The sequence below is a fragment of the Onthophagus taurus genome, chromosome 2 (genome assembly GCF_036711975.1).
Source record: "Onthophagus taurus isolate NC chromosome 2, IU_Otau_3.0, whole genome shotgun sequence".
Classification (NCBI taxonomy): Eukaryota; Metazoa; Arthropoda; class Insecta; order Coleoptera; family Scarabaeidae; genus Onthophagus; species Onthophagus taurus.
The window spans coordinates 8,710,284-8,736,310 of record NC_091967.1 but is presented as its reverse complement, the minus strand read 5'-3'; the positions used below and the strand labels follow the sequence as shown (position 1 = coordinate 8,736,310).

At 31.2% G+C, this 26,027-nt stretch overlaps 3 protein-coding genes and 2 long non-coding RNA genes across 23 annotated transcripts in view; 2 read left to right on the top strand and 3 right to left on the bottom strand.

The window, feature by feature from the left end:
- LOC111427465 (uncharacterized) overlaps positions 1-5,887 on the top strand; it is a 37,545-nt gene extending 31,658 nt beyond the window's left edge. For 6 of the 12 annotated variants that reach the window (XR_011639662.1, XR_011639667.1, XR_011639658.1 and 3 more), the window contains one exon: positions 6-240. This is a non-coding gene — a long non-coding RNA (uncharacterized lncRNA). The other 6 variants (XR_011639663.1, XR_011639666.1, XR_011639668.1 and 3 more) reach the window with 4 other exon arrangements.
- Positions 1,010-2,983, bottom strand: LOC111427463 (trehalose transporter 1-like protein). The gene is made up of 2 exons (XM_023062623.2): positions 2,724-2,983; positions 1,010-2,400 (listed from the first exon to the last, which is right to left on the bottom strand). Exons 1-2 carry the CDS (start codon positions 2,788-2,790, stop codon positions 1,058-1,060), a joined length of 1,410 nt encoding a protein of 469 aa, XP_022918391.2. The 5' UTR covers positions 2,791-2,983; the 3' UTR covers positions 1,010-1,057.
- LOC111427464 (acyl-CoA Delta-9 desaturase-like) lies at positions 3,542-6,595 on the bottom strand. The gene is made up of 3 exons (XM_023062624.2): positions 6,362-6,595; positions 5,790-6,309; positions 3,542-3,959 (listed from the first exon to the last, which is right to left on the bottom strand). Exons 1-3 carry the CDS (start codon positions 6,507-6,509, stop codon positions 3,593-3,595), a joined length of 1,035 nt encoding a protein of 344 aa, XP_022918392.1. The 5' UTR covers positions 6,510-6,595; the 3' UTR covers positions 3,542-3,592.
- Positions 6,596-9,559: 2,964 nt separating this feature from the next.
- The window catches only part of LOC111427342 (Tousled-like kinase), a 49,307-nt gene continuing 32,839 nt past the window's right edge, over positions 9,560-26,027 (bottom strand). For 5 of the 8 annotated variants that reach the window (XM_023062441.2, XM_023062450.2, XM_023062443.2 and 2 more), the window contains 8 exons: positions 22,741-23,018; positions 19,414-19,533; positions 18,180-18,734; positions 17,698-17,993; positions 17,488-17,635; positions 15,178-15,428; positions 14,768-14,987; positions 9,560-12,325 (listed from right to left, as the gene is read on the bottom strand). In XM_023062441.2, coding sequence (XP_022918209.1) covers positions 12,071-12,325; positions 14,768-14,987; positions 15,178-15,428; positions 17,488-17,635; positions 17,698-17,993; positions 18,180-18,734; positions 19,414-19,533; positions 22,741-23,018 — 2,123 coding nt within the window. In that variant the 3' untranslated portion in view covers positions 9,560-12,070. The remainder of the gene's footprint in view (positions 12,326-14,767; positions 14,988-15,177; positions 15,429-17,487; positions 17,636-17,697; positions 17,994-18,179; positions 18,735-19,413; positions 19,534-22,740; positions 23,019-26,027) is intronic. The other 3 variants (XM_023062444.2, XM_023062446.2, XM_023062449.2) reach the window with 1 other exon arrangement.
- LOC139428971 (uncharacterized) lies at positions 25,072-26,000 on the top strand. Its single transcript, XR_011639669.1, has 3 exons — positions 25,072-25,155; positions 25,206-25,405; positions 25,471-26,000. It is a non-coding gene; the product is annotated as an uncharacterized lncRNA (long non-coding RNA).

The window sequence follows — 26,027 nt, the reverse complement described above, 5'->3', positions numbered from 1 at the left end:
TTAAGGTTATCCAACATGTCTCGGTTACCATGGTGATTAAGATCCAAATATTGCAGTCGCTTGTCAAAATTGACGTTGAATTTAAGTTTTTTTAGTGACAAACACATATTTAATTGGATTTAAAGGTTGTATTTAATTCAAAATGGGTAAATGGATGAAATTATAAGCAAGGTAAGTGGATTAAATCAAAAAAAAAATAGTTTTAGATCAATTAAAATGTACAAGAACACTAGACCTAGAACTAGAAAGTTTTAGGTTTAGCCGGGCGTCTTAGACAAGAACTTAGAAAAGTCTGAAGACGCACGGCTAAACCCGAATATTTCTAGATCTAGTGTTAGTTCTAGTTTTACACTATCACTAGAACTAACACAAGACCTAGAACTAGAAACAGTCGGGTTTTGTCATGAAAAAAACTTTCAGATGTCAATGTCAACTTTAATTTTATTATTATATCCGTAATCTTCATAAAATAACCTTTAAAGTGAGTCCAAACTTGGTGCATTTATCGCAAAAAACCAAAAAGTTCGATCTTTCAACTTTTAATTTTGACATATTTGTCAACTTCATAAAAAATCCTTTAAAATGGGTCCAAACTCGACATATTTAACTAAAAACTGACTTGTGGAGTTGTGAGTACCGGAACACTTTGGCCAAGAATGATTCATTCCTCAGCAAGACTAAACGCTGTCACATTCGGTCAATTCGACAATCGCCATTTGCGAGGAGCTGTTTCCTGGCTTTTTGGAGCAACACGTCTTCGAAATCGGCCGAGATTATTTCTTATATCAACTCTACTCGTGATACTTATTTCTGTTACTTCTTATTTCTGATTTCAAAAACGTTGGTTGCCACAAGTTTTGTTCGTGGTACTTGGGGCGGCTGACTTCTCTTCTATCAAAAGGAATAATCGTGGATGACTTCGAATACGTCGAAAAAAATGGTTGGAAGACCATAATTTTCTTAGTGTTGAGTTGAGTTAATAAAAATAAGATATTTTTTGAATTATTTATTAATTATATTATTTAAATATATAAAACCATAAAAAAATTAAAATAAATTATACATTAACGTCTTTAATTTCTTCGGATCCCTTTAATTTTTCCCCCCTTAAAATCATTTGAATTTCTTCTAAAGTTTTTCCTTTCGTTTCGGGTATAAAAAAAACGGTAAAAAAGGCAGTCAACATACAACAGGTAGCGAAAATATACAAGGGATAATAAATTCCGAATCTATGAGTTAATTCTTGATAAATATAGATACAAATAATACCACTTATTATACCGATAAAATCACCGTACGTCATACCTTTAGATTTAACGTTTAATGGAAAAATTTCTGCATTCATAACCAAAGGAACCAGGCATATTCCAATTCTTAAAAAAACGGAATAACAAATAACAGCAAACAACGGTATCCAATGGATGTTGTAATGATATTTGTTATCTTTTAAAACAAAATAAGTTGCTAATAATGTTAAAGATAAACCTGTTAATACACAAGAAGTAAACAAAAGTATTTTTCTACCAAATTTATCGACTAATCTTAACGCTATAATAACTCCGATTAACATTACTATCGAACAAATTATACTTGATGCTTCCGGCGACAAAAATTCTTCAGCTTCCGAAAATATTTCGTTCAAGTTCATTGTAATAACACTCATTCCACCGAAATGTAACGTTGCACTTAATACTGTTATTATTATCATTGCTTTTCGATTACCTTTATTCGCAATTAATTCGATAAATTTTCCTCTTTCAGATCGTTGACGTTCAACGGCAATCCTAATCTCGTCCAATTCTTGTTCAACATTTGAATTCCTTCGAAACAATTTTAACGATTTCCTACCTTTTTCTTCATCGTTATTTTTTAGTAAATAATACGGAGATTCGGGTAAAAAACTAAACGTTCCTATCGACATTACATTTAACCCGGCTCCAATTAATGCGGATTCGGAAATTGTTAAAAACGGCCCTGCGCTGTACATTATGATAACTCCTAAGATTGTTGCGACCAAAACAAATCCAGTTAAAGCTCCACGAATATTTTTATCTGATATTTCAGCTGTGTACATCGGTATTGATACAAAACCCATATCCGCTGTCATTCCCGCTAAAAATCTTGCTATATACAAAACATAGATGTTTGTTGTGCATGCTATTAAAATCCAGGAAAGCAAATTTAATACACTTGCTGATAAAATAGCGATTTTTCTTCCTAATATGTCGGTTAGATACATTGTAGCTGGTAATCCAGCTAAACCACCGATTAAATACATTGTTTCTAGTATTGTTATTGAAGTCTTATCTAATGGTATTTGTGGATCCGCCGATTTTAATTTTGGAATTATCGGCGATGACCAACCATAGTGCATTCCATCGGCTATTATAAATAAGTTCACTAAAAATTTAAAAAGGTACGATAAAGTTAGTTAAATGTGGTATTAATCATCTTTAAAAAATTCGTGTTTGCATTTTTTTGTAGATTAAGCAATGAATTTTTTTTTACATCAAATTAAATCTGATTTATGGTTACTAAATAACAAAATAATCTCAAAATTTGACTTTACGTCAGTTGAGTGTCGGAAGAAGTTAATTTTAATCGTGGTGTGAAATAAATAAGCAAAATAATAAGCTAATTAAAATGATTTTTTTTGAAACAACAAAAAAATTATTTATTTAGATTTATTAATTTAAAGAGTCAAAAGATTAAAATTAACCAACCTGTTACAGCAGCAAGTGTTTGAGCGAATTTCCCATTGATTTTGATTAATGTACACTTTGGAAACATCGCGAACCGAATGTTTCGGTAACCACATAACCAAGGTTTAATAAAAATATTTTACGAATGGGTGTTGTCCTACTCATAATATCTAAGACATGACGTATTATTATTATTTTTTCGACTGTTGAACGATACGCTATCGTCGCAACTGACACTACTTGCTAAGTTTAACACCTTCAACACGCCAAAAATTTATATATACTCTTATATAGTACACTATATATATATATATATACATATATGCATGCGTTGATAATCAATTCGGTAGCGGGTAATTATTAAAACATTCGTAATCGGGTGACCCCACTTAAAAAAAATCCTTTAATAATAACAAAGACGTCCGTTAAAAGTTATGAATAAAGAAAGAAATATGTTGGGTTAGATAAGAAATACAATTACAAAATAAAATTTGTTATATTGTTAGAATTATTAAGTACTCATAAATTTAAAAAATATATTGTTAGTGTTCTTAGGATTTTTAAACCTTGTGAATTCCCCCACAACAAACGTTTACATATTAATTCTTATAATTGTTGTAAAAGTTATTACTTCATAAAATACGGTTAAAAAAATATTTTTGAATTTCAAATTTCACGGAAATTAACAGATTTAATAGCGAAATCACCTGTTTTTGGATTGCAACTTGTCATCATGCATGTTACAGCAGCACACGTTACCAAAAACATGCAAAGTGAACACGCAACGTATAATTTTCAACTAATTTCACTATCTACGTAAAAGAAAAGGTTCATTTACAACAAATTAAATAAATTTATTGATAAAAAAGCAATACAAAAAAAATCTTGTTTTAATTATGCTGAAATAATCGGGTGGTATCTTTCTTTTCCTCTGGAATCATATCGACGTCGTCCCAACCCCACAAATAACTCTCGTAACATTTAGTTTCGGCGCCAATTTGTTTCTTTCCATTAATAGCTAAAGACCCATCTCCGGTTCGTAACATTCTTTTTTCTATCATTTCCTTTGAAACCGACTTTAAATCGTACGCCCAACCAATTTTCGCCATTAAATCGATAAAGCCCGTACTCAAATTCCAACCGTATCCCATATATTCTGAAGCTTTGTAATCCCATGGAAATACGTGATGATAATTATGCCAACCTTCACCAATTGTTAATGGACCCAATAAGTTATTTTGTACGGCTTTCATATTTCTAAAATAAAAAAATGATTAAAATTTTCTTTTTATATAAATCTAAACTATTAGTTTTGTTTATAAGTTGGTGTTTTGGAAATTTGACGTTTTTAATCATGGACGGTTGAATCACACCTCAACGGACCGTTCGTGACGTCAAACTTACACAAAACTTAGAACTAGAAACATTCGTGTTTAGGCGTGTGTCTCTTAAGACGGCTAATCCCGAATGTTTCTAGTTCTAGATCTAGTGTTAGTTCTAGTTTATTATAATCTATACAAATAATTTATGTTGAATGTAGTGTGTCAAATGTCTGGTTGCTATGACAACCAACAATGTTATTTTAAATGGGATGCATATATTATTTTCATGGATGATAAATCCTTCTATGCGATGAACATATCAAATCATATGGTTGTATAAAAAAAGTATTTCTGAAAATATCAAATCATATTTGACACACCCTGTATAATCAATATTTAGTTTATATCATCTTATCGTATAAGATCTTAGATTTGTTATTTGGCAGAAAAAAACTTCTATCTTGCTAAAAAAAATAAAATTTTTTGCAAAAAGAAAATGTGAAAAGAGTAGACTATCTGTGAAACATTTCAAAATGTAGAAAAAGCTATAAAAAGCTAAAAAACTGCAAAAGTTATTGAAGTTTGTTTCATGTAAATGTTTTCCCTCATATACACAAACAAAATGTATGCTTATGCAGCATCAGAATTACAGTCGTTATCAGTATCACAATATTTGTAAGTGAAGACAACTTTTATCCATCTTAGCACCACACCATTCTGCATCGTGAATGGCTTCTTTGAAGAATTATCGAGCAAGAAAAGAGCTGTTGGCAAATCCAACCGCACCATGAGTAGCATCATCCATAATACATTAACATAAGACATTCTGACTTTGTTAGAAGTCAATGGTGATCACGCAATCATGATCAGTAACTGTTTCCAAGCAAACATTTCCAAATCGTCTGGCTCCTTTCAGTGAAAAATAAGTAAAACCAGTTTAATGTCAATTTATATCCATAAAAATGGTAATTTAGCACTAAAAATGAAATAAACATAGGCGATCCAATCAAGGTTACGAAAGGTGGTCCACTCAAGGCAACAAAAAGGCACGAAATTCTGAGGGTGCCACCGACATGTTTTCCAAAGAATTATTACTTACAATCATGTATAAAATTATGATGACTTTATGCTCATTTGTACACAGAATCACGTCTGTTCATTTCGACTCTTTTTTATATGGATTGATGGTTTTGGGATGCACTGTTGTTAACACTATTAGTTTCACACTTCGACTGTCACATCATAAAAATGTTTCAGGCGGTCCACTCAAGATGACATTACCCTGAAGTTGTTCAATATACAAAATACACAGTCATAAGCTTATGCAAAGAAGTTGTAGCAATAAAAACATTAGATTCGCAATTTTTTATAAAATTTCATTCTCACATTTTAGGTCCAAAAGCTGATACATAATAGAAGTCTGGACAGGCTGAGGTTAGAAGAAAAAACTGAACAGGGACCAAAAAGAAAGAAAGGAGACTTAAACATATTAAATAGAGATTGAACAGAGAATCTAAATATAGAGATAAAGACTGATAACAACTTGATACAGAAAGATACCAACCAAAAGACAGATGAGGTTGTACAGAAAGGATGGAAATTATAAAGGCAAAATATACATTAAAGAGAAAAACTGGAAAGAACATAAAATCAACTTAAAATGGTGAGTTTCCAATGATTTTTTGAACTCACGATATAGTTTAGTTTAGTTTTAAAATATTCTTAAAATCAATTTTTTGAATTATATTAAAAAATATTTTCTTACTTATCATAAGGTCGATATCCAATCGTATGACAAAAACTATTTAAACACCAAGTAAGATTAATTGTATAGCAATAACGAAACATGGTGACGTAAAACGCAGTTTTCAAATCTTCGTTCCAAAAATACCACGGGATTAACGTCGGCAAGATGAAACAAAACATCGGCATTAAAACGAAATAATATTTTTTTTGGAACATCACGATTGGGTCGTTTTTTAAATCGTCCATGGGTACTGATTTTCCTTTTTCAAGAACGTCCGGGTGTTTTTTAACCATCAGCCAACCCATGTGGCTAAAAAATAATCCTCTGGCTGAGTTGTGAGGATCCGCATCGGTTTCGGAAAATTTATGATGAACGCGATGGTCTCGCACCCAAACATAAATGCAATTTTGAAAGAACGACGAGTTAAAATATAGAAGTATAAGTCGTAATGGAAGTTTCGCTTTGTACGATTTATGGCACCAATAACGGTGGCATCCGGCTGTTATTCCTAAACTTCCGATTAATGCTACGTAAAAAGCTACAAAAGAAAATTAAATTATATTAAATTTTAAAAAATTAAGGTGACTTACCATGAAGATTAGTTTTCCAAGAAGCATGAAATAACGTTGCGTACAACCCATAAATAGCCACTAAATGAAGATAAGCGATTCCAATCACATTTAACCAAACGATATCCCATTTATATTGGGATTTATTTTCGGTTTTATGACTTAACATTTTTAGTACCTAAACACACCAAATTACCTAAGTAAAGTAACTTGTTTGAATGTTTATAGTGAAGTGTTGTGTTAATTTGTGCGAATCGGCATTTATTTATGCTGGTTAGACGAAAAAATTATCCTTTAACGATGTATTTAACCGGTTCATCAATAGGTAATTAAACACTTCTCCACAAGTGGGCGAAAAAGTGATTTTAATGAGTTTTTAATTTTTTTTAATATCAATGGAATATTTTTCTAGGAACGCCAATATAAAGTCCGTACTCAAATTCCAATCGTATCCCATATGGGATAAGATCACAAGATTATTCAAAAAATAAGTGATAGTTTCAAAATGAATTTTATACGGTGGGTAAAAAGGTTATCTTAGGTGTTAGCTTACAACTTACATCAGTAGTTCGAGTACTTTAGCATTTTCATGTAGGTAAAACTGTTCTGCGTGCTTTTTTATGTACCTTTTAACTTCTTCCTTGACCGTTAATCGTTTTCATCATTTAGTCCATTCACATACTCTATCTACTAGTCTAGTACTAAGTATCTGCAATACTTGACTAGAAGCACACGTTTAGTTTCACTCCTAACAATGCTATGCCAGGGTTATCTGATGTATGTTTGGTATATTGTTGGTATACAAAGCATATTGTAGATGTCCAAACACACTTCACTGAGGTACTACTATTTGCACTTCTTTAAACTGTGAAAGGGACGCACGGCTAAATTCGACCAAGATTTTGCTTTCCTATTATGAGCCTTATTTAAAACATTCAAAAATTATAATATAACCTTTATTCAAGCACGATACAATCTATGTGTCACTATGACGGACCAACCCTGTCTGAAGACACAACATTCAAGTTTAGCCCAATAACGAATTTGTGCATCGTGGTTTGGTAAACGAATTGGTGAAGATTGTCAAAATTATTATCATGTGTTTTCATGGGATTACAAAGCTTCAGAATATATGGCATACGATTGGAATTTGAGTACGGGCTTTATATTGGCTTTTCTAGAAAAATATTCCATTGATATTAAAGAAAATTAAAAACGCATGAATTGAAATCACTTTAATTTTGAAGAACTTTGCGCCCACTTATAGAGAAGTGTTTAATTACCTATGATAAACCTGCATTATTAAAGGATAATTTTGTGTCTAATCTGCATAAATAAATGTCGATTAGTTTTAATTGTTATTGAGTAGCTAGATTGTTTTATATTTTTATTGAACTAAAACTAACACTAAACCATAGAAAAATTCTCAATTGAGCAGTGAGCAGTTACTCAATAATAGGAAAAAAAGTCGGAATTAACAGCATCGATCGCTTGCAGATACTTGAGTCATCGCAGATTCGTTGTAAAATTGCTCCATGAATGGAGAAGCTTTGGCTTAAAACTTAATTATCAATGACAAAAGAAAAGTTGTTTTGGATGCAACATATATGCAAGAAAATGAGCTCATCCTAATGCCATGTTATACCTATCGATAATTTTTTTCCTAATGGTTTCGTCTTGCGTAACATCCCAGAGTTCACAAAATCACAGAATTGACGATAGAAGATTCAGTGCTTTGTATCTTATCAAGTGTTACAGAAATTGGCTTTAAGGTAGCAATCATATCTTTCACATTTCTTTTTAACATAACATTGCGAACTTTTCTTTGCACATTATAATCAATTTTATTTCAGAGCAAAACAGTAAACTATTCCAACGAGTTTCAGCTGGCATAATAAGTTTTGGTGCATCTGATTCTCTATGTAGAACATTTGCTAAATGATTATTTAGAAAATACTTAACACTTACAAGAACATGTTTCGTGACATTTTGAAATTGATAGTCATGAGAAAAAACCAATTGGGTTAAATTTAGTAATTTAAACCTGCCAACCCTGAGTTCAATCTAACGCTGCATAAGAAGAATTAACTAGAATTAACACTAACACAATCACTAGAATTAACACTAGACCTAGAACTGGAAATATTGGAGTTTAGCCATTCGTCTCTTAAGACGGTTAAACCCGAATATTTCTAGTTTTAGGTCTAGTGTTAGTTTTACTTCTAGTTCAATGAAAATAAACAACAATCTAGCGCTGAATAACAATTAAAACTAGAATTAACACTAGACCTAGAACTAGAATCATTCGGATGTAGCCGCACGTCGCTCAAGACGGGTACACCAGAATGATTCTAGTTCTAGCTCTTGTGTTAGTTCTAGTGATAGTGCAAGTGCAATTCTGGAATTAACACTAGATAGAGAACTAGAAACATTCGGATTTAGCCGCACGTCTCTCAAGACGGCTAAACCCGAATGATTCTAGTTCTAGCTCTTGTGTTAGTTCTAGTGATGGCGCTAGTGCAATTCTGGAATTAATACTAGACCGAAAACTGGAAACATTCGGATTTAGCCGCACGTCTCTCAAGACGGCTAAACCCGAATGATTCTACTTATAAATCTTGTTAGTTCTAGTGATAGTGCTAGTGCAATTCTGGAATTAACACTAGACTTAGAACTAGAATCATTCGGGTTTAGCCGCACGTCTCTCAAGACGGCTAAACCCGAATTATTCTAGTTCTAAGTCTTGTGTTAGTTCTAGTGATAGTGCTAGTGCAATTCTGGAATTAACACTAAACGCTAGATAACAACTAAAACTAGAGCTAACACAAGCTCTAGAACTAACACTAGACCTAGAACTAGGAACATTCAGGATTAGCCTTGCGTCTCTTAAGACGGCTAAACCCGAATGTTTCTAGTTCTAGTGTTAGTTCTACTTTTAGTTCAATAAAAATATCAAACAATGCAACGCTGAATAACAACTAAAACCAGAGTTAACATTAGTACTAGAACTAACACTAGACCGGCTTAATGGACGCAGATTTAAATCCGAATGTTTTCGAAAATAAAGTGATTTTAATGAATTTTTGATTTTTCTAGGAAAGCTAATATTAATATTTGGATTGGATTTGTCGATTAGGTTTTAAATTATTAAAAAGGTACGAATTAAAAAAAGATTAATAATTATATTTTTCGAAAAAAAAAAATAAATAGAAAAGAAAACGTATTTAAATTTTTTTACTGTGTACTCTCCGTTATTTTGGGGTCAAAAAATACACAATTAATTAATAATATTTACAATAAGTTGGTAGACAATTACCAAAGATAAAATAAAAATAATAAAAATAATAGTTGAATAATAATAATTGTAATAATAATTAATATAATAATAATAATAATTATAAGGAAGAGTAAAAATAAAAAAAAAAACAGTAGTTAGGTTGATACAACTCTTACGTTGATATTTTCTTTTTAAATATAAATACAAAAAATTGTATTATTGGAAACGAGACTTAAACAAACTCAGGCGATTATAAAAAAAGGAGTAAGTAAAAAGAATTGATCGTAACATATTCGCAAAAGAAAATATTCTTTTTAATTTATTATATCACAATTATCTTAAACAAACGAAACGAAAAAAGAAGGAAATTATTTTTAAATTCTTTCTATCAAATTGGTTTTGATTCTCCAATTTATTAAATAATTCTTCTAAGTCAATAAGAAATTATTTTATTATAAAGTGAAAATAGTAAAATAACCTGAGACGTTTTTAACAAGAAAATTTATTTCGTTGAAAAAAATCCAAAAAATAAGATGCGTCATAGTTTTTATCTTTTTTTAATATACCACTAGAAACTATCGTTAAAACTTTACAACTTCCGATTTCCGGTTAATTTCGGGTTCGGAAAAATGTTTTACATCGTTTTAAAATGCTTCTTCTTTTAAATTAAAAACTCAAGACTAATTTTTAATTTTTTTTCTTTACTTAAGATTCTTTTTTAAAATTTACAATTGGTTGGTTTTTTTTTTAATTCTTTTATTATTCTTTTGGGAATCGTTTACAACAGGTCATTTTTTTCGTCTTGGCGAGAATGCTACAACGTATTTTTTCATCTTTTTTTAATAATAATAATAATTAAGAATATTTACAAAGCGACAAAAATGAAAAGGTTTTTTTTTGTATAATTTATATCGTTATTTTCTTTATTTAAAAGACGTTTTTGTGTTTTTAACCCTTTTTAGCACTTTAAAAAAGTCGATTTAAAAATTAAAGGAACAAATTGAACATTCTTTTTTTTATTTAAGAACTCAAAAAATAACAAAAATTAGATTATTTATTTCTTAAAAATTTAAAGATTGAGTCGAAATTAAAAAAAATATGCATTAAAGGGTTAAATCGAAATAATTTAAAAGTTTAAATAAGATGTATAAGCGTATTTTTTAGTATAACGTAACATTTTCGACTAAAAAGATGAGTTACAACAAATTTCTTTAAATTTACACAAAAAAATCACTTCCTTTTTTAGAACATTTCAGTTTTTGGTTTTGGAATGTTTTTTTTTAAGAAAAAAAATACTATGATGGTTCAAAGTGTAAATTTAAAGATATTTTATTTCTGTAAAGTTATAATTTAAGTAACTCCAACAACTTTTTGATTTTTACAAAGAAAAAAAATTAATCATTAAATGGAAAACAACGTTTTATTGCGCTGAAGAATGTGATGACTTAGAAAAAGACGGCGCATGTTTAATTTTTATATTTTGGTGTGTGGAAATAATAATAATAACAATAATTAGGAAAAAAATAATCGAAAAAAAGGTTTTGGATTTTTTTTTGACATAGGAGGGGAAAAGTACACACTATATGTTACAAAGCAAGGTCACTTCATAAAATAATAACTTATCGATATCTATATATACTATTATATATATAATATATGCACTTTTTATATTATTATTATAAAAAGGAAACATACAAGACTATTTACTCCATTTTTCGCATTATTTTAATTATTTTTTTTAATCGATTCGCCTGCACTGTAGACACATTATTTTTTCCTACACTCCGAGTTATTTATTTTCAGTTTATTTTTACACATCATTTTGAGAAACGGCAGAAAAAAAATTTCATGAAAAATCCAAGGGAAGCAGCAAGCAATAAGAACCGTTTTTCTTTTTATTTAAATTTAATCATTTCAATAACATTTTCCATTTTTTTAATCCAATTTTTTAATAGTAGAGAGAGAAAAATTGTTACTTTTTAACTTTATTTTCATCAATATCTATTTATATATTTATATATATATGTATATATATCACACCGCTCGCTCCATCTCGTTTTTATTAACTTCTTCCTTTTTCTTGTATCTCCACCAAAAAAATTCTTAATTCATAAATTATCCGTTTATTTATTACAGTTTTGTTTTAATTTTATTAGTTCTTAATTTAATATTATTTTTTATACAAGTTCTCACCCCACTTTCAAAAAAAAATTCGTTTTTCTAAAAAAAATCTTTTTTATCTTACCTCGCGCACATTTCATCATCACCAAATAAAAAGATCTCAACAATTATTTATTTAAATCATTATTTCTTTTTTCATCGTCGTCGCGAATTTTTCACTTTTCTCACACCGTTTGCGTCTGTTATCGCGGTGGCTGTTTGTTGTTTCTGGGGGGCACAATTACGGCTGATGGGGTTGGATTGGTTGTGTTGGCGACGACGACGGCACTGCACTAAGATGACGAAGAAGCGTTCATACCACCGAATAGTCCCGTTGAAAACGTTGTCCCCGGTTGAGGGCTCGTAAACTGGCCCTGTTGTTGCGCGACCGCTGCCGCTTGTTGTTGTTGAGCGGCTTGTTGCTGTTGAACGCTCGACGTTAACCTCGAATGTTTAGGCATTGGTGGTTGTAGGTATTCATGTTTTGCCAATGATAATACGTCGATTCGATCCTCTTTTCTATATGCCAAACAGCTTCGAATAAAACTCTATGAAAATAAACAAACAAAAAAACATTTTAATAGTTAACAAATTTAAAAAGAAAAAATTAATTTCGTTGTAACGATTCGTCAGTTGGTAGTGCATGAATAAAAATATATAATCAAGGTTATATTTTTCATATAAATGGTGAAATTTTGTCATCATTAAACTCATAAAATTAGGGAAAATTTATTTTTAAAAACAAATTCATACAATATAAATCAACAATGAATGCATGATATCTTATGTCCTACCAATGGGCTGAAGAAGACATTATAAGCACTGATATTGTGCTATCAATGCTGTCAGATTTGAGGGAATCACCACCAATGATTAGTCAAATATCTAGGAGTAATCCTAGACAAAACTCTCTCATGGAATTTTACAAAGCTATATGTGACTGTCATTAAACCTTCTTTTTAGATTAGATACAATAATGGTTTTAATAAACAGGACATGCAGAATGTTTATTTTAGTGTATATAACAGAAAAATTAACAATATCATATATCCTCATTATAAAATTCCTCAACATTTTATTATGTTACCATATTTACTTTATTTATTTCATTTATTTACTTTTGAGCATTTACTTCAAACAGAAAGCTAGGACACTTCTTATTGATAAAGAATAACCACAAATTTGACAATCTAGAACTTAGTGGACTTTACAAAATTACATGTGAGGACTGTTCAAAGTTATATTGGACAGACCGGACGAAATTTGAAAATTAGAACCAAACAACATCTAACTAAGACCTCTTCTACATTTTATAGACATCTGAAAGCGAAGAACCATAATCTAATATTGCCAATATACAATTAATAAAGAGAAAAAACAAGTCCTAGTAACTAGACCTGATAGAGGAGTTCGAAATTATTAAACAAAGAAACTAAAGAGTGATTTGATTTTAAATGAAATCACGAAATTTAATGAGATTTTTTATAAAATTCATAAAATTTAGCGAATAAATTTACATTTGCTAACTTTACTTTTATATATTGCAATATTCGGGTTTAATTTTAAGTATATAGTACTATAACATTTTAAATTAATAAGTGAATCTTAAGCCTTGTGGAGCTGTTGGCAAGGAGGAAGTTTAATAATGGGATTTCCAATACTATATGTAATTTGTTGACCATGAAGAAAATTATTATGATATACTGATACAAAGAAAAATTTAACCCTTTCTTAACAGAAGGAGACAACTCATGATACTCAGATTATTGTAAAATTTCATGTTGCTTCACCGTCATGTTCATTTTTTTTTAAATTTTGCTTGATATAATTTGTAATGATTTGTATATGAACGTTAAATCTCCAATTAATAACATTTTACCTCTGATGGATTCCACATTTTGCGGAATAACCAGTGTTCAAGTAGAATGTTATCTTTGTATTATCAAAATATCGCAGGTTTGAACACTAAAATAAAAAGTAAACCTTGCCACTTGAATCCATCTGAATTTACTTATTATGAATCATGGTTTAATTATATGTATTACGTGGTTGCGATTAACAGAGACCAATTAATTCAATTAACTAACAATTTAAGTGATGGTGTGCTGATAGAATTATAATTTTATGATTGGTATGTAATTGGAGATTCCTGTTGGTTAATACTGCTTATTAATAAATAATTTGCAACAAATATTAGAATTATTTTAAATAATATTTGTTGTTTGTATTTTAACATTTCTTACTTTATCTTCCACTTGTGCAACATTTGTTCAATGAGTACCCTTTATTTTCTTGTAACGAAATGATCTTGGTGTGCAATTTTGATATTGTGACATGCATGCGAGTAGGAACCACTACTAATTGTACTCCAAATCTTATGCAGTATCTTCATTACAGGTTTAATTTGAATGTTTTCTTATTGTGCCATCTTTAATCGTTCTGGCAAATAAATAATTCTTAATAATCATTATTAGATTCACATTCAACACATTACAGTGTTTCATTCTTGAACCTGATAGGTGTTACTCTGGTACAAAGAGCTATTTTATTAATAGCAGTCAATTCAGCACAATCTGTTACTTTATTTGAAGAATATTTATCATTAAGAATCACAGCCTCAATAGTCACTAGAACAATGAGTTTAAAAAAAATCAAAAGTCATCCTAAAATAGGAAGGATCTATTAGCAAGTGTAATCAACAATAATGGTAACAAAAAATATAGGGCTAATTGGTCTTTCAAAAATAGAGAAAAACATTCAGAATCTTATCCAATTCACCAAACACTTTAGCCTTAATCATGCGTTACATCACCCCTTAAAATATGCTAAAAATCATTGTCAGGTAATAAATGATTTATCATCATACTGCATACTGAAGTGTCAATGTATGATATCTGAACAAAACTGTAAGTTATATTAGAAAAAATAGAAAATACCGATATTATTGGAATAAAAACGGTGATATCTTTATTTATTTGAAGTCTACTTACTTTAGCTTCGTTAGTCACAGCGGGTTTATTGGCAAACTGAACTTCCGTCGCTTTTAAAATGGTGTTTTCCTCAAGTATGGTCGCTTGCGATTGATTATGGCCAAACGGTTTCTTCCCATACAGACACTGGTAAAATATCACACCAACGCTCCACACGTCGACCTTCGAAGATATTTTTGGAGGATTTTTACCCACCACAAAACACTCCGGCGGCAAGTACCTATAAATAAAGCTCATTTAATCATATATCCCAACAATATTAAACTATTAAATTATATTTAAATTATTAAAATCAGTTGGTAGTGCATGATAAAAAGTTTAATCATTATATCATAAATTTCGGTGATTTTTTTTCATCATTTTATTTATTTATTTATTTTAGTTTTAACGCGATTAGAATAAAAATGTACCAGTATGTTCCAGCTCCTTGTGATGTTAAATCCATCCCATGATCTGGATTGTAATTTTCCTCATCCATCACTTTACTTAATCCGAAATCGGTGATTTTGATTTCACCGCAAACATTGCCCTCTGTTAACAGGATGTTGCCCGGTTTAAGGTCGTAATGGATAACGGGCGGTTTAATTTCGTTCAGGTACTTGAGGGCCGACACCACTTGCATTACTATAGATCTTGCCTCTCTTTCTGGTATTGTCTTATGCTGTACAAACAAAAAAGATAATCTTAAAAACAATCCTTTAACATATTTAAATTTATTAATGTATTAATTAAAATCAGTCCCGTCTTGAAACAATTTTTGTTCACTTTCATTGTTGCAAAAGCTCAAGGAACAGTTTTATCATCATTAAAAGTTAAAACAAAACTTTTAAGTTGGAGAGTTAAAAATTGAGGAATTATAAAAACAAGGATTTTTATCTGCAGGTAAAAATTTCTATTTGTTGTTTTTTGTTGTGGTTTATCATCCACATAAATGTATTAACTAAAATCAGTCCCGTTTTGAAACAATTTTTTTGTAATTCGCGACGGTAATGAAAGCTATAACAGTACTCAAATGAGTAGTGTAATGAGACTCCTTACAGCATCCGATGCTGTAATGAGATTTTAGTAACATTTTATGGAACCAGTTCAAGTTGGTGACATTGGGTCATTAATTTTTCTAGTTGTCAATGTGACAATGTTCTTAGCATTGAATACAAGGTCCACAATGATGAGAACATTGAACTTTGAGCAATTTCTCTTATTTTGGGAGTTGTACATGAAACGTTTTTGTCAGGTGAATACATTTTGTGTTTTGACAGTTTCTAATTGTCAATTCAAATTTCTATTTTCAAGTGTTACGGTGTTACCAACTGCTACATACCTATTTCCCTACATTGTCAAAATTTATTTTATTTTTGAGAAAAAAAAGGATAAAAACCCGAATTACAAAAAATAGCATAAAAAACACGTTTCATAGCTTCGCCACTCGTTTTTCAACTTGAATTCGTGCATTTCAACTCGTTTTATCATAATTGAAAATTAAAACAAAACTTTTAGGTTGGAGAGTTAAAAATTGAGGAATTATAAGAACAAAGCTTTATCTGCAAGTAAAAATTCCTATTTGTTGTTGTTGAGGTTTATCATCCACATAAATGTATTAACTAAAATCAGTCCTGTCTTGAAACAATTTTTGTTCACTTTCATTGTTGCAAAAGCTCAAGGAACAGTTTTATCATCATTGAAAGTTAAGCAAAACTTTTAGGTTGGAGAGTTAAAAATTGAGGAATTGTAAGAACAAGGCTTTATCTGCAGGTAAAAATTCCTATTTGTTGTTTTTTTATTATTGTTAAGTTTATCATCCATATAAATGTATTAACTAAAATCAGTCCCGTTTAGAAACAATTTTTGTTCACTTTCATTGATGCAAAAGCTCATGGAACAGTTTTATCATCATTGAAAGTAAAAACAAAACTTTTAGGTTGGAGAACTAAAAATCAGTCCCGTCTTGAAACAACTTTTGTTCACTTTCATTGTTGCAAAAGCTCAATGAACAGTTTTATCATCATTGAAAGTTAAAACAAAACTTTTAGGTTGGAATGTTAAAAATTGAGGAATTATAAGAACAAGGCTTTATCTGCAGGTAAAAATTCCTATTTGTTGTTTTTTGTTGTTGTGGTATATCATCCATATAAATGTTTTAACTAAAATCAGTCCCATCTTGAAACAATTTTTGTTCACTTTCATTGTTGCAAAAGCTCAAAGAACAGTTTTATCATCATTGAAAGTTAAAACAAATCTTTTAGGTTGGAGTGTTAAAAATTGAGGAATTATAAGAACAAGGCTTTATCTACAGGCAAAAATCTATCTATTTGTTGTTTTTTATTGTTGTTATTGTGGTTTATCATCCATTTAAATGTATTAACTAAAATCAGTCCCGCCTTGAAACAATTTTTGTTCTTTCATTGTTGTAAAAGCTCAAGGAACAGTTTTATAATCATTAAAAGTTAAAACAGAACTTTTAGGTTGGAATGTTAAAAATTGAGGAATTATAAGAACAAGGCTTTATCTGCAGGTAAAAATTCCTATTTGTTGTTTTTTGTTGTTGTGGTTTATATTTATCATTGATTAATAAATTCTCTATGAAAAGCCACAAAAAGATAAACAAACCACAATTCACTGATTTGTACAAAGCAGAAATAATATGTGCTTTGGTCTATTTTTCAAAAATATTATTGAGGGTGACATTGTATTAAGCCATCAAATACATATAGAATACAAACCTGTTTCAAGTAAAAATCCAGATCATGTCCATCACAGTACTCCAAAACTGTACAGAATGAGTTTGCATCTATCTCAAAAACATCATATAATTTAACTACCCTAGGATGATCTAATGCTTTATGTATATTATATTCTCTTAAAGCATGCCTAAAACAAACAAAAAAATTAATCAAAAAATGAATTAACCTATAACAAAGCTAATTTCTAACTTTATATAGTTCGCCTTTTTATCTTCTTTCCAATCTTTATTCAGCTGATGAACCTTACAGGCAACGTACCGCTGTTCCTTCAAGTCAAATGCTTTATGTACCTCACTAAAACCACCTTTTCCAAGTAACATCAGTAGCAGGTACCGTTCGTTGAGCACAGGGTGATTATTAAACCTCGATTGATCCTCATTGTGAATCCGTTTTAGTTCCCTAATATGAAGATTTCTTTCGCGCTCCAATTTCTCCATTTCAAGCTGAAGGTCAGCGTCCTCCTTTTTTAACGCACTTTGTCTTAACTAAAAAATGAAAAAAAAGTTATTTTTGTTTCAAATGAAACACTCTGTGAGTCACATTTCGATCATTCGGATGAGAGGAGAAAATTTCTAAATATAGAAAGGTTTGTGACAGAAATAGCAGCCAAATACAAAACTGTTTACATAAAATTGTAGGAGATTCTTGGATTACAGCCAAAAAAATGTTACCTTTAAAATTTCATCAGCCTCATAGTACTCCTGTAAGGAAAAGGAACCAGGAACAGCATCCGGCTTCAGGAACGTTGAATCAGTACCGTTATGTAACGAGGACGCCGAAGAATTGTTTCTTTTGCGTCCACCTTCGCTGTTAGGCCTTCGTTTCAATAATAATTTCTTTTGTCTATCGATTTCTTCTCGTTCAGCAGTAATTTCCTCTTGCCGCCTTGCAAGTTCTTGAAACGCATGCCCGTCCGTCCAATTCTCTTGAAACGTTGCACCCACTCGTTGCGTCACAAATTGTCCCAACCTAAGCCTATTTTGCATACATTTCTGCCGCGCCTCTTTCTTCTCTATCGAACTTTTTTCTTTTAGAAGCTTTTTTACTACTTCAATACATTTATTTATGTGTTGCTTGTGCTGATCCGTCGTTTTCTGTTGCGCGCTCATCTGGTGCCTCAGTTCTTCATTTTGCCGGGTCAGTTCTTCAATTTTATTATTCCGCGCCTCCAAATCCGAAGATGTTTGTGTTTCGTATTCTTGGATTTTCTGACACGTTAATTCAGTCTGTTAATTAAAAGAAATTATATTTAATCATCAAAATAAAAAAATTCAATTAATTTATTTTTTTTAATATCATTTCAGTTGGTAGTGCATGATTGTTAAAATCATGGTTATTATCATATCTTGGTGATTAGTTATTCATCATTTAAATAATTAAATAAAATCTAACAATAAAATAATAAAGAAAGCAATTTTCTCTCAATAGATGGCGTTGCCCATCAATATCAACCTAACCTAAAATTAAGGCTAACATTTTTAAATTATTTTGATATTTTTTATAAATTCTTTACCTTTCCACAAAACGAACGCGTCTCAACCTTCATCCTTTTCCTCGTCAACATTTTCATTTTTATTTCTTTCTTTTCGCCGAAATTTTCGAAACATGTGCTTGCGCCGAATAAATCGATATTTAATAACCGAACCGCTTCTTTCAGTACTAATTACACACCCCACACCGCCATAGAACTCGCCGAAATGAAATCCACCCCAAAATTTACAATTAAATTCATCGTTTAACCTTCGTAAATGAATAAGTCGAATAGCGAGACTTGTACGCGACATTTTCGTTTTCTTAAAATGGCAACCGGAAACATCACCACCGTGAAGTGAGGTGTACGAACACGACCGATTCCGATCGAAGCAGAACGAAGGCGGGAAATTCAAATTTTTGAATTCAACTTACCTGTACTTGTTTACTAACGGTAGGAGCATGTAATCGTGGTTGCTGGCCTTTGTAGAAGTCGAAGGGCACGGTGCCCGGAACTTGCGGTGATGTCATCACAGGCTGTGGCGAGGGTGAGTACTAAATAAAAATAAATGTTTTTAAATTTCGCGCCTCTCAATGTTATTTTGAAAATTAAATTTGTTAACGTTCGTTTATTCATGAATTGTTTATCGTATTCCAATGAAATAAAAAGTGTTCATATAATGTGTATGTAAATGTGTATCAAACACACACAAATTCCGATAAGAAATGGCGATAATGTTATATTTCTGTAACCGGGTGTTTTTGTAAAATAAACAGTGAAGAAAATAATTAGGATTTATTAAATAATTTATAATAAATATATAAAAATAAATAGAAAACTAGACTTAACTACAATGTCTGTAAATAAGTCACAATTATGTCAATTGTATTTATATCTCATGTATAGAAAGTTCATTAAACTTAACTTTCACAGTACTTATTTCTCTTTTGTAGTATCAAAAAGGTGCTAAAAGTTCAAATTTTATGATTTTTAAATTTATTTAAGAAATTTAGAAATTTTTTGTTTTAGGTTAGATTTAGTTTTAACTGTCAAGGAATTGTCAAAAATCTGTCAATATTGCAAATTTCTAATTTGAATTAGCGGATATTGAAATAATTAATCAATAAGACAGTAATAAATCGATATTTTAGAATTTAGAACATACTTTAGGAAAATTCCAAAAGATTATTTTTGTGTTTACGTCACGATTTTATTTAAAATAAAATTGAAAACAAAAAAAAATTTGTTATCTAACTCGGGGTGTGGTTTACACTATCTCTACTTATTATGTTATTTTAGTAGATGTAAAACCCACAATTCCTTCTTTTATATTTATTATTATATTTATATTATTATTTTACAGTGGTTTAACCTACTTGAAAGAAAAAACGGAAATAATACCTCCCCTCTTTTTTATTCAATGTAAAAAATAAAAATAGAAACCGCAGATGTTAAATCTTCGCAGGTAAAAAAATTCGTTCTTGGTTGCCAAAGAAAGTGGAAATTTTTAAATTTAAAAACTAAAAACAATCAATATTATTGGGTGTTTGTAAAGTCGTTTTTATAGTTTCGTAATGCTTCGGTATGTAGTTTGGTATGTCGTTAACTGTTATGGTACACTACGTTAAAATATACCCAAGGATATTGAATGTATTTTAGCAGTAAATTAAAAAAAGAAAACTTACATAAAACCCACTTCATTAAAATTAAATTTACTTAAACTCTTAACGTTACCAAAACTAGATATCAATTGACCTTTATTCATTATTATTGAATTCATTATTATCAAAAAAATAAACCTTTGCAATACTTAAAACGGTAAATTTAATATTATTGGAAAAATAAGAAAAGCGAGGTTATAACACAATGTCAAATCTTGTGATTAAGACAGATAGTGCCAACCCCAAAATAAAAAGGTTACTTGAAATTTTTATTTTAATTATACAGATACAGGTGTTTCTGTAAGTCGTGGTATAACGGTAAATTTAATATTGGAAAAATAAGAAAAGTGAAGTTATAGCACAACGTCAAATCTTGTTGTGATTAACAATGATAAACAGTGCCAACCCAAAAATAAACAGTTACTTGAAGTTTTTTAATTATACAAGATCACTGTGATGACGATTCGTGTTAAAATTGTGTTAAAATGGTCAAAACCCATAAATGTCTAAGACAACATTTAATTATTTTCAATACTGTTTGTCTTAGAAAGATAAAATTTGGCCAACAGCGCAATGTTATCATGAGAAATCGTTTACGATCACTTTTGAAAATGTGCTAACACAGGATCAATGCTATACAGGTGTTATTTCCTTAAAACTTTTTATTATCTCGTAAACCCTTAAATTTTCCAACTGATTTTAAAAGCCTATTTCGTTTTAAAATTATTTTTACTTTTAGATATTCTTGATTAGGCGCATCGTTTTAGAGTTATTCGCAAAAAAATACAACCTCGTTCTTGTTCATTAATTACAATGGCATTAAAACAAATCATAAGTAAAGCAATCTGTCAAAATATTATCCAACGTAGCGTAAAATCTAGATTTTCTTCAGTCCAATTATGAGCATTTTTTAAATTAATGGTCATCAGTAAAATGTGTTTTTTTTTCTAAAAACGCAGCATCAATAGTACATTTGTCCATCATAGTATGGCAAAACAGATGATCAGCAATATTTAATTCTTACACTGTCGACAAGTGGTATGAATATTTTTTGAATATTTATGGATATTCCGAAATGTCTTCTTATATCAACAATATTAGCAGTAGTTTTCTTGTAGTTCGAGTGTACAAACTGACCTTTCATTCCCATTATCATCTCGTGGTTGTATTAGCAGGACTTAGAAGACTTTGATCAACATTCTTTTTCAAAGTAGTGCAACGATACTAAGACAAATTATAAAAGAGCATTCTCAATGCCCCTGGTATTGTAGAAATAGTTAGTTAAGCCATTAGCGAAGCCATCAAAATTCTCAATAATATGAACCAGATCAGAAAACTCAAGAGGATTAGACTCTGTTTTGCTTGTTCTGTTTCTAGTTTTTGTTCATAACAAACTACCCATCTTTTCAGTATTTTCCTTGCTCCATGAGAATTCGTCACCTTTAGTCATTGCTTAGCATAATCCTATCTTTTAGATCCTTTCCTATTCCTATTTACATTCTGGTAAAATATCCTCGTGTCCGACTGTGTTCTTAGTTTCTCTAATTCTTGCCTCTCTCTTTTTCGGGCTGTTTTCTTCCTTCCTCCATCCTCTCTGCTCCTCCTCCGTTTCTCTAAGAAAGTACTCTAAGAAAGTACAAAGTGACCTCTGATTCACGTTATTTCATACTTTTAGTAATGTTTTTTATGAGGTTGTCTGTGGCTTGGAAATTCTTTGCAATATCGTCTCGCCGCTGCATTAATATTGCCTACAGACTCTCCCATTTTAAACAATTATTAGCGACTAACGTATGTTGGGAAATAATTTGACACTTGCTTTACTTGCAATTTGTTTTCATAGGTACCCTGAACACCCTGTATAGCATTGATTCCGTGGTTGTATATTTTCAAAAGTGATCTTAAACGATTTTTCATGATAACATTAACACTGTTTGTCAAATTCAATCTTTCCAAGACAAACCATATTGAAAATATGTATTTGACATTTGACGTTTGATTTGACAGTTGTCAAATATGATGAAATAATATTGATTTGTTTAATACGAGTTATAAAGGAGTTTTTAATGATTATGAATAAAATTTTTTATAATTTAAACTTACCAATGTGTGGTAGGGTTGTTGGGGCGATGGACTTTTGGCGCCCCCATGCCTGATAGGGCTATTCCCCGGTGGCTTCGTGCTAAAGTAATCGTTGATTTTCTTGTCGGTGGCGGAGGGGTTGCGGACGACCTTTGCACCGGTCGTGCCGCCGCCCCCTCCGCCTCCATCCTCCTTCCGTTTCCGTTTCCGTTCCGAGGGCGTCCTCGGCACCTTCTCCGGAGTATTGGGGTCCACCTCCTTGTCGCTGTGAGACGAACCTAAGGGCAACAGGCGGAACACTACATCAGCGAGGTCACGGCTCTGCGGGCGCGCCTTCGGCGAAAATAAAATAAACGGGAAACGATACAATTAACATCATCATCACTTCTTCATTTCTTCGATTGAATCGAATGTGGTCTGCAAATACGAAGAATAGAGACCATCAAAAGTTTTTGGTTTTTATTTGATTTTTGATTTTTTTTTTAGAAATCTAGTTTGGAAATTTCACCGTCTAGAAAAAGGTTTTAAAACGGGTCATGTAAAACCACTCGGAAGCGTCGTCGGGGGCAAAGAGTTGAGACCAAATATTGATTTTCAAGTGTCGAGTCTGGCAACCGCTGCTCGTGCTACGAACTCTTTCTGGCTTTGAACAGAAAACGTAGGGCGATGAACGACAGGTAGAGAGGAGGAAGAGAGAAAACAACAGGGGTAAAAAAAATCTAGGGGCTTGCTCGATTTTCAAATGTAAGCAGTTTGATGAAGGCCAACAAAACGGAAAATTCCGTGTTAGTCCAGAACGGAACGAGTTCTCGGCTCTTCTCGTTGAATTGTTTGTGTATGTACAGCTGTGTACTGTTCTTTCAGCGACACCATTTTCGATACCTGTTTTCAAACGCTTTTGTAAAATGTCTTTTGTCAAATAAAATACACCCAAAAATTACCTACAAAGAATTCTCTAATAACCCCATCTACTTTCGATCTTTTGATATTTCTTTCAGCAACCTTAAATTTTTGAATATCTCCTCATTTAAGTTCATAACTACATACAAAATGATTTGATACGAAAATGTAATTTTAAGTCTGGTTAAAAGCCGTTAGAAGAAGTCTTTCGAATCGGTTTCTTGTTCATTGTACCCGCGAAGAGTTTACCTGAGCTCAGTGAAAACCAGTTAGGTCACGTGATCGTCACCTTATTGTTCCCCGTTTTTCAAAGCGTCTCGTTTCTTTCTTCTTTCCTTCCTCGATATAACGCATCAAAGCACCAGTTTTAAAATAATAAGATTATTTGTTGAAAGAAGAAAGAAAGAACCACTCGTAAATAGAATCATGTAACTAGAAACTCGAAAAAGGTGGATTTTTTTTTAGTGGTTTCGTTCTATTTTTATGGCAGTGAGAGCAAAAATTTGATCCGAAAAGAGAAAAGAGGACATCTTGGTTGCTTAAGAAACCGTTTGGGTAAAATGGCGAAGAGAAGAATGATTATATCGGATGGCACATCGAAAGAAAAGGATCCGCGAGTGAGAACGATGACCCCAAACCAACGATGTTCCTTTACTACTAGTACTATTACCACTCTTCGTTTGGTTCTTCGTCTATTTTATAATACTAAATACGTTTGTGCACACGACGAGGAATCTCTCTTTTCGTCTTTCCCCTTGGAATAAGAGTTGCTTCTTGTGGAGTTGTTGAGAAAAGCGACATTCTAAGAGTATCGAATTTTAAAGAAGTTTTATTTCAAGAATAAATCTTTTCAAAACATTGATTTTTTAGACACATTTTAAAGTGAACCAAAATCATTAAATATAAAAAGTTCAATATCACAGATTTTTGATTTAAAAGATATATGGGATATATTCAATGTTGAATTATCAGATAAAAGGTTGTAGAAATAAAAGCATGATTCATTTATGCTGAAACCCCATTGGATTAATTGATAGCAAAATAAAGATTATAAGTTTTGGGATAACGAAAAAATAAATTAATTATTAAAATATCATTCGGAATCTCAATCCAAATTGCAATAGAAGATAAAATAGCTTCAAGGCCACCATAAACAAAGATAGATCAGAAATAAGAATTGTTATTTACCTGATAATAGAGCCTAAGAGGTAATTAAGCAAAATATGATGCAAATGGAGTAAAGAGATAAAATTTGCTAAATGATATCAAACTAATAATGTACAACTATGGTCATTCTCTGCGCTTGGGAAAGAAAACAACTGCAGACTTAATGTTAAATCAATAATAAACGCACTTGAAGAGTAAGTTTCAAGCTTATAGAGAGAGTCGTTGAAAAAAAACCATTTTATGTCATAAATATTATTAAAAGCCATTTTGACAGAAGAACGATCACATATAACTAATGTCAATAAAATGATCTTGATGAAATCTTTTAGAAAGAATTTTTAGTTCAGGAACTTAACGAAAAGCACAAAGGTGCAATTAGTTCGCTAAACGAACTAGTTTGTTATCAAATTTTTTTTCAGGTCATGGAGTATTAGGAACATATCTCAAAGAAATAATGATGGTGAATCCGACTTATTCTGGTTCTGTCTGATAATCAGCCAATACAATTTTTGAGTGCGTCCACAAGAATATTACTATTATTTTTTTGAATTGAGTTTTACTGCCATAAACGGTAGGGTTAACAGAGTGAATCGAGTCGAAAATGTAAGATTTGGCAAAGGTGAGTGAATTAAAATAGTTGCCGTGAGCCATAACGATCATGAGTTAATAAGGGATAGTTTGCAGAAAAGAAATTTTAATGACCTCAACGCAGAAGTGGTGCAAGCGATAAGACTGGATTAAGTCAAGATATAATCACACCGCAACACAGTCTGCATCGGAAAATTGCCTCCCTAAGCTTCTAACCCGACACTATCTAGCCCATGAGATCTTAGACCGGATATCTGTTAGTAGACTTTTTTTAAGGGTGTAAAAAGAAGGTTCCGGGGTTAAAGCTGAGCCACTACCGGTCACGTCCCTTATTGTTAGTGAGAAGCAATAGCGTTTTGCCAAAGTAATGGTGGAGGAATCTTCTTGTCGCCAAGATGATGTTATAGATTTATGGTCGAAAGTGTTTTATGATTAATTTCGTTTTCTTGTGTGTTATATTAGTCTTCCTCTTAATGTCAAAAAATTACTGTTGTTATATACTACGCACGATACATATTCAGTTCTCATGATCATTATTGTGGAGGATTTTGATTAGCCACCCTTACATGGTGTTTAACCACAATTTATTTGTTAGCTAATGAGATTCCCAAATAAACATCATTAAACAAAAATTTGATTTCGCTTCTATTACA

Bases quoted from the DNA above. Each gene is read 5' to 3' on its own strand.
- LOC111427463 (XM_023062623.2), bottom strand. From the start codon at position 2,790: ATGTTTCCAAAGTGTACATTAATCAAAATCAATGGGAAATTCGCTCAA. The intron at 2,401-2,723 runs GTTGGTTAATTT...TTAAATTTTTAG, and splicing joins AACACTTGCTGCTGTAACAG to TGAACTTATTTATAATAGCC.
- LOC111427464 (XM_023062624.2), bottom strand. From the start codon at position 6,509: ATGTTAAGTCATAAAACCGAAAATAAATCCCAATATAAATGGGATATC. The intron at 6,310-6,361 runs GTAAGTCACCTT...TTTCTTTTGTAG, and splicing joins TTGGAAAACTAATCTTCATG to CTTTTTACGTAGCATTAATC. The intron at 3,960-5,789 runs GTAAGAAAATAT...TTTTTATTTTAG, and splicing joins GGATATCGACCTTATGATAA to AAATATGAAAGCCGTACAAA.